The sequence below is a fragment of the Aotus nancymaae genome, unplaced genomic scaffold (genome assembly GCF_030222135.1).
Source record: "Aotus nancymaae isolate 86718 unplaced genomic scaffold, 86718_ANA_hifiasm-v0.15.2.pri h1tg000098l, whole genome shotgun sequence".
In the NCBI taxonomy this organism is placed as follows: Eukaryota; Metazoa; Chordata; class Mammalia; order Primates; family Aotidae; genus Aotus; species Aotus nancymaae.
Genome location: NW_026988513.1, coordinates 2,020,040 through 2,036,725, shown reverse-complemented (window position 1 = coordinate 2,036,725; position 16,686 = coordinate 2,020,040). Strand labels below are relative to the sequence as shown.

Sequence of the window (16,686 nt, the reverse complement as noted above, 5' to 3'; positions counted from 1 at the left end):
ATTTCTGAAAATTCGGTAAATAGATAAACTCCCAGACAGAGTGTTCTGACGTTCAGGCGGCAGAGCTGCCGTCTACTGAGGATGGGTAATCCATCTACATGGACACAATGCTGCCATCCTGTTGCAGAAGTGTGACCCAAATGCCACGTTGTTTCGAGCCTATGTACATCACCAGGCAGCCTTAAAAACCAGGCCCGATACCATCCCCACACCTACCAAAACTAACTTCTAAATCTCATCCAGTACCCAGACCAGATTTCAGAACCCTCTCACTGTCTCCAAGAGGATGTCTGCACGGTTGGTTTTCCAACGATTGCATTATATTGAAATAAGTCACATCGAGGGCAGAATTCATTTGAATGTGTAATTTTTTTTTTTTTTTTTTTGGAGACAGAGTCTCACTCTGTTGCCCAGGCTGTAGTGCAGTGGCTCAATCTTGACTCACTGCAATCTCTACCTCCCAAGTTCAAGCAATTCTCCTGCATCAGCCTCCTGAGTAGCTGGGACTACAGGCGCACACCACCATGCCCAGATAATTTTTGTGTTTTAAGTACAGACAGGGTTTCACCATGTTGGTCAGGCTGGTCTCCAACTCCTGATCTGAGGTGATCCACCTGCTTGGCCTCCCAAAGTGCTGGGATTACAGGTGTGAGTCACATCGTCCAGCTGGATGCGTACGTGTTGATGTGAGTTTAAAACAAGTCTCTCCATAAAAACCACTCCCTCTCTTTAGGTCAAGGCCCTTGGGTTTCCAACCTATAGGTGGAGGGCATCCACTTAGCACTCTGGAGCAAGAAGCTGATCCCAGGAGACCTTTATTGAGAAGGTGGCAGGAGCTGCGACATTTCCTGAGGTCACACTCTGTCTTCATCCCTACGACCAGAAGCGGCTGCACTAGGACTCCATGCGTCTTGGTTTCCTTGCGTTCCTGTTAGGCGCTTGTCTGTGATTACAAGTAAGGCACTAAATGTTTCCTGGCCTCAGCTTTCTCCTTGGTAAAGTCCAGATATAAAAATATTCATTCTGCTCACTTCACAGGAACTCAACAATCTTATACATGAAGGTTCTTGGAAAAGCATTGCATGCCATGCCTGTGAAAGGCGATGTCAGGGTTAGAAGGAATGGTTAAATACAGGCACACGTGTGCAGACGTGCGGGGCAGGAGCTGCGGACATCAGTGTGCATGATGATATCTCTGCTTTGTTATTGGCACAGCTGACTAATAGCTTGTTATGTAACAGCATGTAGCCATCACACCCCTGGTGTCTCAGTGAATGCAGTATTTCTACCACTAATACTAGGTAGCCTATAAAGATACAGTGGCAGCAGGTAGAGAAACTGGTGTGCAGGATTTCCTCCTAAAAACTCTAGGACACTGGCCGGTTATATGGCTAAGTTTGAAGACATTTTCCAAACAGCAAACTGTGGCGTATCCCTTTCCTTTTGCATTTGCCCAGAGCCTCTGTGTTCCTGGCTGCCTCCTGCAGCCCTGTCTTCCACGATCTGCCCTCAGCCCTGGTCCACCTCGTGGTTCTGTCCTAACCTCGTCTCATCCCGTATGATCTCCACGGCTTCAGTTAACATCTACGCGCCCACTGTCGTTTCTTGCTGTCCTCTCAGCCATGGGGGTCTCTGAGTAGCACACCTGGCACATCCAAGTTCTTCACACCTAAACGGAGTCTCAGGGAGTTGTCATCCCGAACTTCTGTCAGTCTAGCTTTCTTTGGTTAAACGCTTCCCTCTGCTTTTGTGATGAGATTTGCCGATGGCAAGCAAGGAGAGGGCCAAGAACAGCCCTTTCATTGGTTGCTGCTTGCATCTCTGCTTGGCATGGAGCACGTGGGACATCCCTTCTGTTTTCCCAGTGAGGCTGCGCACTCCCTGAGAGCAGAATCACCTGCGCTTCAGCTCCACAGCCTCCCCAGCCTAGGACTGGCTCGTGCCCTGGAGCTGCTGTCAGTTCCAGCAGTGGCGTCCTGCAGACCTGAGCACGTGCTTCTGCTCTGCGAGGGCTACTCTGACAGGGGTCCTCACCCAGGAGAGTCTGCTGTGCATGACCAGTGCGACCTCCTGGCATGGTGAGGGGGACGTGTGCTGAGCAAGACTCTGCCTTCCAGTCTGAGCTCTGTCCCTCCTTAGTTACACAACCTTGGGGATTATGTGGCCTTTGTTTCCTGAAGTTTCCTCCTGTGTAAAATGGGGATAGTTGTGCAGATCTGAGAATGCTAATCCATGTCAATGCAGGACAGTGCCTGACAGTGAGTGCTCAGCGTTCTCAAGGCGCACAGCGCCACGACCGAGCCTGGGGAAGCGCAGATGCTGAAGCTGTTAGCTGTGGCCCGCAAGTCGTGGTGCACGTCAGGACCACCCAGAGTCGGGTAAGTGCAGACACCTGGGTCCCCGGCCCAGGCCGCTGTCACTTGACTGTGGGTCACTCCAATGCACTCTCAGGCTGCAGAGCCACCTCCTCAGACAAAACTAAGGGTTATTCCCTCCACACACACACAACTAAAAGGCAAGGCAAAAGCAAGGCGCCAAGGCACTCTTCCCCACCCTCTTCCTCAGCGAGTCTGTAGAGGAGTTAGCCGTGGGGAGGCTGGCTCTGCACAGGTGTGGGGCAGGGCATGGGTGCCGGGCTCCCGAGTGGCTGGGACACCATCATCTGTGTGTCAGCAACCAGCACAGTTTTATTCTCAAACAGTGGTTTTTCAAATGTTCTGATTAGGAACCTACATTTTCAAAACCTATTTGTCATTCAGAATGTCACTGTGGATAATACATAATCCATCAGCCTATACACAATGGGATTTCATGTTGTGACTTGGCACTGTCAAACCTAGGATAATAAACCTTAAAAATCTCTATGTTAAGTGTTCCCACTCTCAAAAGAATTTCTTTCTTTTCTGATGAGGATGTGTGTAAGCCGTGTGTGAGTGACTGACAGAACTCGGGGCTGGGGGAGGGCTGGCTCTGTGCTGTTTCCTGTGTGGTCAGGATCACAGCGAGTGAGATCTTGTGAAGCCGCCACAGGCTTTCTCTCTGGATACCTGCACTTCCCGTCCAACCTCCAGCTGAGGTCCTGGTCCCCAGGCTGCTGTGTTCAGGAACTGTTTTATCACAGAAATATCTTAATTTTAAAAAGCGGGTGCATGTTTCCTTGTTTACCTCTGTATTCCTAATATTTCTGCTGTATCTCTTCTTTTTTTCCTTTGATAGGAAGTGACTGGGAAAAAGGAACACAAAATCACAGGAACATCCGTGATCCATGCTTTCTCTAAAGAGGGCACCAGGGCTTCAATATTTAAAGGGGAAAAAGTGGGCAGGAGAGGAAAGAGGAAAGAAAAAAAAAGGGAGGATATGGTCACGTTCTTGCGAAGCTCTGATCAGAGCTCCATAAATCCACATGCTGAATGTGAAAAAAAGGGGCAGAGGGACAGTCAACTATGCATTCCTGTCCTGCTCAGTGTGCTTTTTACGGGACAGAGCAAACACAGAGGGGGCGGTCACACACGCTTTTGTCTCGGGTGAGGGAGAAATCACTTCTACTCCTGCCTTTGTCCCATACCTGTGACGATAAGCTGTTAATTCACATTGTCAGGGTGAAATTCAACAGAACACTGTTTTAGGGTAAAGATCTTGGGACCCACAGGGAGTTGCCTTGTGAGAAAATTGTGAGGGGGTCCTCCGAGGGAGGTATGTGGCCTTCTATCTTTGTAGATGCCTACTTAGGAACAAAACAGGAGGCAGTTAACCCAAATTTAACTTTTCCCAATGGCTGAGTGAGTTTGGGGTCTGAGGATTTTTGATTTTCTGTTCACAGCATGCTTTCAAAGAACCAGCTATTGGCCTTATTGATTTGACCATCTCCATTCCATCTTTGTGTGCTACTTCATTTGTTTTTATTTATTTCATTTGTTTTTATTAGTTTTTTTTTTTGAGACGGAGTTTTGCTCTTGTTGCCCAGGCTGGAGTGCAACGGTGCGATCTCGGCTCAGTGCAATCTCCTCCTCCTGGCTTCAGGGAATTCTTCCTGCCTCAGCCTCCTGAGTAGCTGGGATTACAGGCACGCGCCACCATGCCCAGCTATTTTTTTGTATTTTTATTAGAGACGGGGTTTCACCATGTTGACCAGGATGGTCTCGATCTCTTGACCTCATGATCCTCCCGCCTCGGCCTCCCAAAGTGCTGGGATTACAGGCGTGAGCCACCGCGCCCGGCCCCTTTCCGCTACTTTCTTTGAGCTCATTCTTTCTTTGAATTTCACGCATAGCTCGTATTCAATCTCTTTTCCTATTTAATACAAGCACTGAAACTGTACATTTACCTTGAAGTGTTTCTTTAGCTGCATCCCACATTTTGATATAAAATTCTTCATTACTGTTCACGTATCAGTGTCGCTAATGTTTGTAACATTTTCTTTTTTGACCTACGTGTTATTCAGAAGTCTGTTTTAAAACTTCCAAATGTCATCCAGGCATGGCTCACACCTGTAATCCAGCCACTTTGTGAGGCTGAAGCAGGAGGATTGCTTGAAGCCAAGAGTTCAAGACCAGTCTGGGCAACATAGTGAGACTCCATTTCTACAAAAAATAAAATAAAATTTCCAAACACATGCAGGATTCTAAAGTTATCTTCTTGTTACTAATGTCTAATGTAATTTTATTGTGGTCAGAGACTTCAATACTAATTTTTTATTTCTTGAGACTTGTCTCTGGCTAGAATGTGGCCAATCTTCTAACTAAAATTAGAAAGTTCTACAAATTTCTGCCTGAGAAATTAAGCTTGCTAACTGTGCTTTTCAAATTTTCTATACATTTGATAATTATTTTGACTGCTTAATCCATCAATATTGAGAAAAGTGTGTTAAAAACCTACTAGTATGATTATGGATTGCAAATCCCAATAATTAAAAATTATATCTATTAAAGTTGTTAATATATTATTTACTTTTTTTTTTTTTTTTTTTTTTTAGATTCGCCCAGGCTGGAGTGCGATGGCACGATCTCGGCTCACTGCAACCTCTAACGCCGGGGTTCAAGTGACTCTCCTGCCTCAGCCTCCCAAGTAGTTGTGACTACAGGCGCCCGCCGCCACGCCCAGCTAACTTTTGTATTTTTAGTAGAGATGGGGTTTCAGCATGTTGTCCAGGTGGCGGTCTCAAACTCCTGATCTCAGGTAATCCTCCTGCCTTAGCCTCCCAAAGTGCTAGGATTCTAGGCGTGAGCCACCTTGCTGGCCTGAAGTTATCAATATATTACTAAATGTACCTAAGTTTAGAATCATTTTATATTCCTGGTAAATTACTTTCATCATTATACAATAGCCTTTATATATTCCTAAATGATATTTATCCATCAAGCATATTTTATGTGATATCAACTTAGTACCATTAGCTTCCTTTTCATGAGTATTTTCCTAGACGCATTTCTTCTCTTGGTGGGAGTGGGGTGGGACTGGCATTCTTTTGCTTTCAATTTTTGAGTCCTTTCATTTAGGATCCAGAAATAGCATATATTTAGAAATACCAAATAGATGGATTTTTTTGGCAGTGGGGTCTAATCTGAGGATCTATTTTATCTGAAAACATTAGTTCATTGATATTATTGTGCTAATTCATTAGAAAATATTTTCACCCTCTTAGTTTGAACTTTCTATTCACTTTCCTTCTTTTATGCGTCACCAACCCTCTCCCATGTTAGTTACTCCTACTGACTTATTTTTTCTTTTAATCCTCACCAACATACACTGCTTTGGAAGTTTTGTATTCTACATCTATTCTTTTTTAAAAATTAAAACACAATTTTTCATTTAAAAATAATTTCAGGCACAAAAATGTTTCAGATAGAATAATTCCCATATTCCTTCTCTTTACCCAGCTTCTCCAAATGTTAATATCTCAAATAGCCATAATACAATGATCAAAAGCAGGAAATTAATAATGATTAATATTATGAGTTAATCTACAGATCTTATTACAATTTCACCAGTTGGCTTGCTGACGTCCTTTTTCCGGTTCAAGATCCAATGCAGGACCCCACATGTTGCATTTAATGTCACGTCTCCAATCTGGGATAGTTCCTCGAGTCTCTGTCTTCTGTGACCGTGATGCTTCTAAAGAGTAGTGGTCAGATATTTTGTAGAATGTGCCTCAGTTGTGTTTAATGTTTCCTTGTGATTAAATCCAAGTTATGAGCATCACTTCTCTGGTATTTTTGCCAAAAATGTAAGTTAACACTGCTTGTTCTAGAAGAGTGAAATATCAGCAAATTGGGGATGTCTCACTTCCAATCTGCTTTCTCCTCCACATATTACGTTCACCACATCCTGTCCTCCTGATCAAACATCCTAATTCATGGGCAGGGGGGACTTAGACCCAGGAGGCCTGACAGCTTCCAGAGGTAGTCCTGGACCGTGATGGCCACAGGCCAAGAGCAGACCCCGTGACGGCCGCTGGGTACAGCTGAGTGTGCCGACTCTCCAGAACTGGTCTGGAGAGCATCTAATTAACATTATGTCCAGCACTACCAACAAGGCATAGGGCTTCTTTACTCCCTTTCAAATCTAGGGTTTTAGTGATGTGCTTCCTCCCGGACCTTAAAACCACATTCTCAACTGCCACCTTAAGAATCCAAGTAACTTTAAGAAAGAAACGTGACTTAAAGACAGCTAAGGGGTAAATCAAGGATGCACCTTCATAGCAGTCTTACCAGACTTACTTGCATCGGGAGACAATTTGGCTTTGCTGATTGTCTGATTAAGTCTTAAAAATAATGCAGACAACTCATATGGGGAAATAGACCCACAGAACAAGGACAATGATTATCCAAAGGCCTCAGGAGCAAGTCAAGCAGATAACAAGCTTGGGACCTCTAGTCTCCCTATCTGACCCTCTTGCTTGGTGCAGAACAACATTGTTTCTGTGAGTTGTGTCTATGTCCGTGGAATCTATGCCTCAAGTATTAAAACAGAACCCAAATTAATGAATGATTGTGCAAATAAACAGTTGGAGAAGTGATCATAGCCTTTAAGGCTTTGTGTACTCAGCATATTTACTGAGCAATAACCAGAACATGCTCATTAAAAAAATTCTACAATTACTCCTCTTTTGCTTCTACAAGCACCAATTTAGAGCACTTTGTGTATCATTTAAGTCCAACCCCCTTTATTACACACAAGAAAACAGATGCGGCCAAAGGCCACGTGACTTTACCAGCACGTGCAGAGATGATGACAACTGAAAGGGGAAACCAGCATAGTGTCTTTTGATTTCATTTTCTCTATTGCTTATGCATTTTTCTATTTCCTTGACTTCCGCCCTTCCCTTTATTATTTCCTTCATTCTACTGACTTGGGGTTGGGGTTGAATTTGCTCTTCTTTGTTAATGTCTTAAAATGGAACCATAGATCATTGACTGTAGTTCTTTCTAACATAAGCATGAAATTTTACGAGTTTTCTCCTCTAAGCACCCTATAGCTGCATCCCTCAAAATTTTGATGTTTAACTTTTCATTAGTTCAAATATTTTCTAATTTCTCTGGTGTTTTCCTCTTTGATTCCTGGGGTATTTGGAAGTGTACTCTGCAACTTCCAAATATCTAGGATTTTTCCAGATACTTTGTATTGATTTTCAGTTTAATTCTACTGTGACAGGAGAACTGTGTCATTTGAAAATTTTTAATTTTGAGATTTGTTTCATGACACAGCATATGGTCTACCATGTAACGTAAAGAGAATGTGCTTTCCTCAGTTGTTATTTTATAAGTATCAATCATTATTCAGATATTCCATGTCTTTGATGATTTTCTTCATCCAGTTCTATCAATTGCCGAGAGGAGCTTAAAACTTCCAGTCTGAGAATGAAACTGCCTATTTTTCCTTTAATCCTATCAATTTTTTCTTATGTATTTTAATGATCTTCATGCTTTGTAACAAGACACATGTATGATTGTTATATCTTTCTGAGTGACCATTTTATAATTATGAAAAGTCCTTCATTATCTGTTATGACATGTTTTATCTTAAAATCTCCATTACCTTAGATTAATATAGCAACCCTAGCCTTTTTTATGCTTACTGTTTGCCATGGTGTATTTTTTTTTTCCCTCTAGTTCCTTTCAACCTATCTGTGCCATTTTAAAATATAAAGTTCACCTCTTGTATATAGCACATAGTTGGGCCATGCTTCTTTATTCATTCTGACCTCTGCCTTTTAATTAAAATATTTAATCCATTAATGTTTAATGAAATTATTGCTATGGTTGTCTTTGGGCATAACATTCTGTTATTTGTTTTCTATCTGTTCTCTGTTTTTTTCTTTTATGCCTTTTTAAAATTACATGACTATTTTAAAAACTCAATTATAATTTTCTTATTGGCTTTTTAGCTACATGTCTCTACATTACCGTTTTAGTGATTGTTCTGGGGATTATAACATACATCCTTAACTTTTCACAGTCCTTTTACAGTTAGTATATTATCACTTCAAGTAAAATGTAGAAATCTTGCAACAGTGTAGGTCCACTTCCCCTCTTCTCTCATTTTACGTCCATATAGGCTGTAGACCCACAGGACAATGCTATGCTACTTTAAATAGTCATATATATAAGTACCACGTGCTAACCAATTGTGCCACTGGAGCTCACAGTCATATATATTATAAAACCTTTAAGAAAAAAAAGCAAAAGGAAAGAATTCTGTATTTATCCAGCTATTTACCATCTCTAATGCTCTTCACTGCTCCTGAGGATCTGTGCTTCCATCAGACATCATTTCCTTTCTGTTTGAAGAACTTTGTTTAGCATTTCTTTATAGTGCAGGTCTGCTGACAACAAATTCTCTTAGTTTTATCTAAAAATGTCTTTATTTGGCTGAAAGAATATCTTCACTTAGAAGTGAAGAATTCTGGATTGACAGCTTTGTTCCTCTATCACTTTAAAGGTGGCTATTTCACTCTCTTGGGCCTCCATAATTCCTGATGTTAGGCTGGAAGTTGAGTCCAGTGCTGTTCCCCTATACGTAGTAGGGAGTTGTTCTACTGCTGCTGACTAGATCTGTTTTTAGCTTTGGCTTTAACAGTTTGTGGCAGTGTGGCATTTTTTGTGTTTATCTTTTTTGCTTTTTGTTATCATGAATCTGTAAATTTGCATCTGCCATAAATTTGGGAAATTGCCAGCCGTTATTTCTTCAAATATTTTTTTCTGCCTGATTCTCTCTTTGCTTGCCTTGTAGGTCCACGATTATCCATGTGTTAAGACTATTTGATTATGTTGAACAGGTCTCTATAAAATTTGCCTAAACATTTCCCTCTCTAATTCTTCATGTCGGGTAATATCCAGTCATCTATCAAGTTCCCTTACCCTTTCCTCAGTTATCATCACTGTGCTATTTAGGTCCAGTCAGTATTTTTGTTTTATTTCAGAAATTATATTTTTTGGTTCTAGATTTTTCATTTTAAAAATTGTTTCTATGTCTCTGCTGATATTTCCTATTAAATTGTTGCTAACATATTTCACTTCATTGTGAATAGTTATAAGTGCATTAAAACCTTTGTTCATTCCAATATTTAGGTATCAGGGTTGGAGTCAGCTGATTTTCTATTCTCTCGAAAATGTGTTCTATCTTTCCTTGCTCTTCATCTGTCAGGTAATTTTGGATTTTATCCTTGACATTATGAACAATAAATTGTGGATAAACTGGATCCTAGTTTCTTTTGATTAGCAGGTAATTGTCTGGCTTGGAGTTGAACTGCAAACTCAGTTTTCTCGAGTGTTTATTGGTAGCTTTAACCTCAGTTAAAATCTTTGTCTTCAGCCGAATTGTTCTAAGTTGGCTTCGTGCAAGTGTTCAGGGGCCAGCCAGTGATTTTTTTTTCAGTGTGGTAAATGCCCTGTTTATTCTGTGAACAAGGCTCCAAAATACATAGATGGGAATTCGTAGGCTGAGAAACCTCTCTGTAGTTGTGACTTCACAACTAGACTTCGCAGTAGCAGTAATGATGGCAGCTTCTGAACACATTAATCTACCATTGTTTAGTTTAAAGTGAACACAGTGACAATAGATTCCTAACAGCCTGTTTCTCTAAGTGATCGTCACATTTTGCTGCTCTAATCTTTAAGAACGAGTAGAGTCTTCACTTGGGCCGCCACCTCCTTGCTACTCAGGGCTGCAACAATTACAAGTGCAATCTTGAAGCGGGACCCAAGCCCTCGACTTGTAAGAATCAGGCCATCCTTTTCCACACGATTCTCAGAGTAGGTGTGATGACCTCCATTCACCATTTTGTCTTTAGCAAGTGGGTGTGTTGTGACTTTATTTTCAAAACCTATGTCATGAGCCAACAGAGCAGTGGCTATCAGGCCCTATCAGGCCCTTCCGGTTTTCCTGCTCCTTCAGTATCTCCTTCATGGCAGCAGACTCAGGTAAATTCTGTGCACTCCGATTACCTCCTGGTAGGACCACCGCGTCATATGCTCTCTCTTTTTTTGCATCAAGACTGGCATCAGGAGAAATGACAACATCACAGCTACACTGTAGTGGGTCTTTTCCAGCCAGACCTGCAATGGTGACCTCAATCCCAGCTCACCCCATGACATCTACAGGGATGACCATCTCCATTTCCTCTGCTCCTTTAGCCAGGATGACCAGAGCTCTTTTGGAAGCCATTTTTATGTTACACGTTTTCAAGTCTCACACCAGGCTGCAATTTTGACAGAATTCCAGGATTTCTTCTGTGGCTTTTTCTTCTCTAAAATCCTCCTTCTCTCTCCACTAGCTGCAATTTCCTGGATACAATCTTTTGGTTCCTTGGAACAGAGGGGCACAGAGGATTCAAATAAGTAATTCAATAAAACTTCTCAGTCTACAGATACTAGACTCACCACCAGGAACAAAGGGCATCCCCAGAACATTATGAGCTTTCAGAAAACTAAGAAGATATGATTCTACATAGAGAAGCACGTGAAGAGACATTGGAAGACAACAGCACAAAATCCTCCAGATTCTGAGAAACAATGATTTCCCTCCAATATCCTATTTTCTCAAAATATTTCCCTCCAATATCCTATTTTCTCAGGAAGTCACCACAGGGTGACTTTTGCCATGTGAAAGAGCAAACCAAAAAAGACGTGGGGTACAGAAGGGGCTGATCCAGTCCAGGCAAAAGGCACTTCCAGGTTGGTGATTACAAAAGGAGATGCCAAGTATGAGGTGGACCTAGCGAGCATCCAGCCTAGACTAGGACAGGCTGGAAACCTGTGGGGAAGTTGTTCAAGAAGAGAAACTTGGTGAAGTGTGTATGTGCTTGAATATACTGCAAGGATATTTGAACTTGGAGGAAATATTGAGATGAGTGAAAATGATTACAATACATAGAAAATACAAAAATAGAAAAGAATATAGCCTGTGGCTGGCTTAGCACTGAATGGCATCTCCACAGGCCTCACAATGTGAACACTGGATGCTGTCTACCAAGAACAAATGAACACACTGAGAAGAGGGGTTAAAGGAGTATGTATGTGGTAGAGAGGATGAAAGAGAAGAGAGTCGAATTTTCATGTTCTATTGTAGGAAGACCACAGAGCTCAAAACCAAAGAATCAGGAAGCAGCAATACAAATCTGTCAAGGTAGGGACCATGAGGTAAATACCAAAAGTCTCAGATCGGCTAGAATGGAAAGTGGATGGCTTTAGGGAGCAAGCAGAGGAGGGAGTTGAGGGACTCATCATTTTCATAATCAGTTCTGTGGAGTCATTTGACTTTTTACATAGTCAAATTTGTATTTGATTAAAAGATAAACTGACATACTTGCTAACATTTTTTCATCAATAGCACTCAGTGATATTTCCTAAGGTGCTATTTGGTACCAGCTCCTCGGCTAGGACAGCAGTCCCATGCCAAGGATCCCTGATGGCTGAAGCTGAAGCTCATGAAACTCCTTCACACAGCTCACAGAAGGGCTCTGAGGTCAGTTGAGAGCAGGGGACAGGAAGCATGGCAGAGCAGAAATCAATTCCAAGGTCATCTGACATCTGTGTCTACCTAGGTGAGGCCTGGTTTCAGGAGCCTATATTGTCTAGGTAGAGAAACTCAGTAAGCAGGAGAAAAGAAAGGGCTGGATATAAATATGTTATAAGACAGTCCAAGAGTCAAAGAAGCAGGGGTAGCAAGAATTGATCGGGCACTCAGGGGTGATAATTTAATAAGAAAGGAAGCAGAAAAGAGATCTTTCAAAAATAGTTTCACTTTTGTCCTTGAGGCCAGGATACTCTGTGGTCTTCGAGGAGGGGTTAGTTCTTGTGAGTTAAAAGAATAGGTTCACGGTATTATGTTTCTCTGATTCCTTCCTTGTCAGTCTCTACTTGGTCACTTCTGATTTTCCAAATGCCAAGTCTAGCAACCATTTCTCAGTACTTTTTGCCATCTGCACCAGTTGACCTTGCTGACAATCGCTTTATTCTTATGGCAATACTTGCCCTTCCCTTGATTTCTGTGACCCCATTCTTTTCAGGGTTTCCTGTTACTCTATAGTGAGTTCTTTTGGGGTCTTCTTTGGCAGTTAGAATTCAGGCAGTGGTCTTGGTTCTCAGGGATTTGTTTCTGGCTATAGGGTTTGCACGAAGGTGGCACAAGAATCTTTTTTTAAACATGTGAAGAGATAATAATGATAACACCATGATAATCTCAACAGTGACCACAAGAATAAAACCAACGGGATACCAGTCACGGTTAAAACACTGCTGAAGACACATGACAAGCTTAAGTGCCCACTTTGTCCAGGATTTTATGTGCCTAGACAGGAGAAAGAAATTCTGATACCCTACTGCCTTTAATTAGCCAAACTGCAAACAAGTTACCCAAAGACCCAAGTCTTGTCCATATTTATTGTTTTATATTCCTAACCTGGCCAGGTACAAAAAAGCTTTCCAGTAATACATGTAATAAACCTCAATAAAAAATGTGGGGGAGGGCCGGGCCCGGTGGCTCACACCTGTAATCCCAGCACTTTGGGAGGCCGAGGCGGGTGGATCATGAGGTCAAGAGATCGAGACCATCCTGGCCAACATGGTGAAACCCCGTCTCTACTAAAAATACAAAAAAATTAGCTGGGCGTGGTGGCGCGCGCCTGTAGTCCCAGCTACTCGGGAGGCTGAGGCAGAAGAATTGCTTGAACCCGGGAGGCGGAGGTTGCAGTGAGCCGAGGTCGCGCCACTGTACTCCAGCCTGGCACCTGGTGATGGAGTGAGACTATGTCTCAAAAAAAAAAATGTCGGCAGCAGAAATGAGATGAGATCAGCACACAAAAAGCATAATGGCCCTAGTACAGAGTAATGCACAACTGTGTTTAAAGCAAAGCTAAAATAATTACAGCTGCTTCTCTAATTGAGGAGTGATAGAAGATAGGAAATACTGCTTTCAGAGCAGTTCATAAACGTATATGAAAATCTGTAGAATCAATAGATAAATATTTAGTGACAAAAACATGTAAGTTTAGTCTATGCATAATTACTTTATGAAAATTACATATATTTGAGTTTTTTGAAACCGAATCTTGATTTAAAAATGAGTTAAAATTTGTAACTTTTCGGAAAACATATTACACGACACTCCTATGCAACTAATAGCAGAATATCCCATAGCACGTGATCAAAACAGAAACACACGCCACCACCTCGTACCAAATCCAGAATAAAAACATAATCTTTTCTGTTTCTTCCCTTTAAAAAATCTATATGCAGAGATGACAGAGGCAGGAGAATGAGTCAGTGTGCTGGGCCTGCAGCAGGGATGCTTGTTTTGCAGTGCCCAAATCATTTCTAGAACAAGCCACTTTCATGGTACACTGATATAGAAAGTCTTAGTAAAATCAGATGATTTCTAATAGCTCTTTAGCATCTCAAGTGAGGCCCACTTAGCTAACTCACATGAGGCCGTGCTGACCCACAGAGAACATGCATGTGAAAAAACAAAATGCCATCTGAGCATTAAAATACCTCGAAGCTCCCTAATTCTTTTTCTCAGCTGCCTCGTTCCCTTGCTCCAGGTCCTGGTTCGTCTCTCAACTTTCATCTAACTTACTTCATAGTCATCCATCTCCTCCTACCCACTAAACCAATGTTCTGTAACTCAAATAGCTCTTGAAATCCCCCTTTCTTCCAAGAAGTCCCTCCTGACTTATTGGAATAGTAGTCCTTGAACTCCCTCATTTGGGTACGGGGTTTTTACGCCTTTACCTTCCACTCTGAGCCATGAAAGCACTACCTGTTCCCGTGTTGCTGATACTGATTAGCCTTGGCATTGATGAGCTTTCTCTGAGCCGTGACCCTGGTGGATGGATTTCAGAAAGCATGTTCTACTGGAAGGAACAGCTGAGCAGTGTTGAAGTCAAGGAGATATGAAGCCAGAGTGTGAACATGAGTCCTGATACTTACCCACCTTGCAGTCTTAGAGAAGTCACCAACCTCTCTCTAAGCCCTGATTCCTTCCTCTGCTAAGTGGACATGGCGGAACCTAGCCCACGGGTGTTACGAGGCTGTGGTTGTGATTAATCAAGGCACTTCATGCCGTGCCTCGCACATGGTAAGTTCCCAGCAGACAGAATTAGCAGGACCTGACACATGCTTTCTGATAATGATTCTACCAATACGGGGTTAACCAGAATGTAAGCATTTATTTTGAATGCTAATAGTAGAATTATAAAAACTTAACAGCAAATGAAAATGTTGAAATAAAGACACTTAGGGAAAAGTGGTGACTAAATTACATCTTAGATTGAAGGCAGATACTTTATTGGCTGAATGTGCTGTACGAGATATTTAAAATCACACAAACATTCGTAATTGCAGTTTTTAAATTTAGCTCATAGTCGAGTTAGATACAATAGTTAACATACTTAGGAAAGACAATGTTCTGTGGATTTCTTAACAGCTTTACCAAGCACATTTGTAAAAGATTAAACTTTCATTTCCAATCACTGATTTACCCCCCATACACCAAATGAACCAACACATTTATTTATTTTAAATAATGGAAACTGTACATGGCTACCCTGTGCTCTAAAATTACTTGTATTAATGAGGACATTAATTTTAGCAATTAAAAAAGGAGATTTTAAAATAACCACAGAAAATGTTGAAAACTCTGGCCAGCCGACTGCAGATAGATTTACTCAGTTTTCAGATGCAAGGGCATGATGGAATTGGGCGGGAAGCTGACTGTGAGAGAAGTCACGATGACCCGAACCTACTCCAGTAAAGCCAGTCAGCAGTGAATGTGGGGCAGGCACACGGGACTGGTCTACAGCTCCCACTGCCTGGTGACGCAGGAGCATCCTGAAGCTCCAGAGAAGAGACTGTGTGAGAGCAGCATTCTTCCAGCTACCGAGCAAGATCCCCCAGCGGGTAAGAAGTGGCAGAGAGAAAGTCACTTGCTGAAGGAACCGACGGTGGCGGGCGGGGGTTGGCTGTCCATGGGGAGCCTGGCCTTTTCTTTAGGGGACCCTGAAGTCTATGGCTGCCCTGCCAGCACCTGTGAGTGTAACACAGTGGCCGGCACTCACTCCATCACAGATAACACACAGGGCCTCGGGGACTACAACATGTGGATGTGAAGTGACGCACATCAAATTAAGAGTGAGTGAGAATGAAAAAAAGCTACTGCTCAGTCCTGTCAAAAATAAAAATCAGACAGCAAAATGCAAAGTTAAAGCACAGACACCTGGACCCCAAATCATCTGCCCTGGTTGTAATATTCATTTTAATGCAGACCACACATTTTCCCAAAAACGTGCTTGAATTAGAAAACGTAAGGTCATTTATAGGAAATAAAGGTTTTAAGCACAGCTGTGCAGTTTAGGACAGTAAGAGCTCCCAAGATGCCTACATGCGACTTTCCAGATCTCCTCCTATCAACCTCTCCACGTGTCGTGGGAGCTGCCTGCGCTCTTGTGAGTGGGACGCTGAGAAATGCTTCAGTACGTACCACGCCATTGCAGAACACTGCCTGCAGAAGCAGCTCTTCCTGTGGCACTCACCATGCAACCTTCCGCTGAGATGCAAAATACGTCTTAAAGGTAAAGTCATACAGGTTCTGATCTAATAAGAATGGCAAAACAAATACTTCTTGGGCATTTCAAATGAGGTCATTTTAGTTGAAATGAAATGTATACCAACAACTTTCGAAGTCTGAGGAAGAAAAAGAGAGGAAAATGGTAAACCTAATGTTTCATACACCAAATACCTTTAGGGTACGTAGAAAGTGAACAGTCTTATTACTTGCATTTTCCTGGACTTCCCTTATTTGGCAGGTATTTATGTTTTCATCATGGTTGAAGAAGCTGCTTGGAAACAGGTGAGCTGCAAGTGCATGCTACTCTTGAACTTGTTCAGGAGCTCTTCCAGTAACCTGCAGGAAGGAGACACTCTCTTACAGCCTGACAGATGGAGTGGCCTAGCAACACCAGAAAACACCAGGGGAGCCAGCTGCCCGCTCTGCCTGAGCTTGCTGTGTTGAGAAGGCAGCCGGAAAGTTTCATCTACGGGTACTTAACTCAGTAACAGATATACGTCAAAGAAGTTGGTCAAATAGGATATACTGATATACGTATTTATGTTTGTATAGAAACAACTCCTTCCTATCCCCTCCCAAGACTAATTAGATTCCTCCCTAAAACAGACTGATGTTTGGGCCTAT

General features: G+C 42.2%; 1 protein-coding gene and 1 pseudogene across 3 annotated transcripts in view; both read right to left on the bottom strand.

The window, feature by feature from the left end:
• Positions 1 to 4,963: 4,963 nt before the first annotated feature.
• LOC105725722 (Parkinson disease protein 7 homolog) lies at positions 4,964 to 11,006 on the bottom strand (annotated as a pseudogene).
• Positions 11,007 to 14,645: 3,639 nt separating this feature from the next.
• Positions 14,646 to 16,686, bottom strand: part of EXOC2 (exocyst complex component 2) — a 212,306-nt gene continuing 210,265 nt past the window's right edge. For 2 of the 3 annotated variants that reach the window (XM_021676162.2, XM_064370040.1), the window contains exons 28-29: positions 16,269 to 16,398; positions 14,646 to 16,178 (exon numbers count right to left, since the gene is read on the bottom strand). In XM_021676162.2, the coding sequence (XP_021531837.2) occupies positions 16,305 to 16,398 (94 nt within the window). In that variant the 3' untranslated portion in view covers positions 14,646 to 16,178; positions 16,269 to 16,304. The remainder of the gene's footprint in view (positions 16,179 to 16,268; positions 16,399 to 16,686) is intronic. The other variant, XM_021676163.2, reaches the window with a different exon arrangement.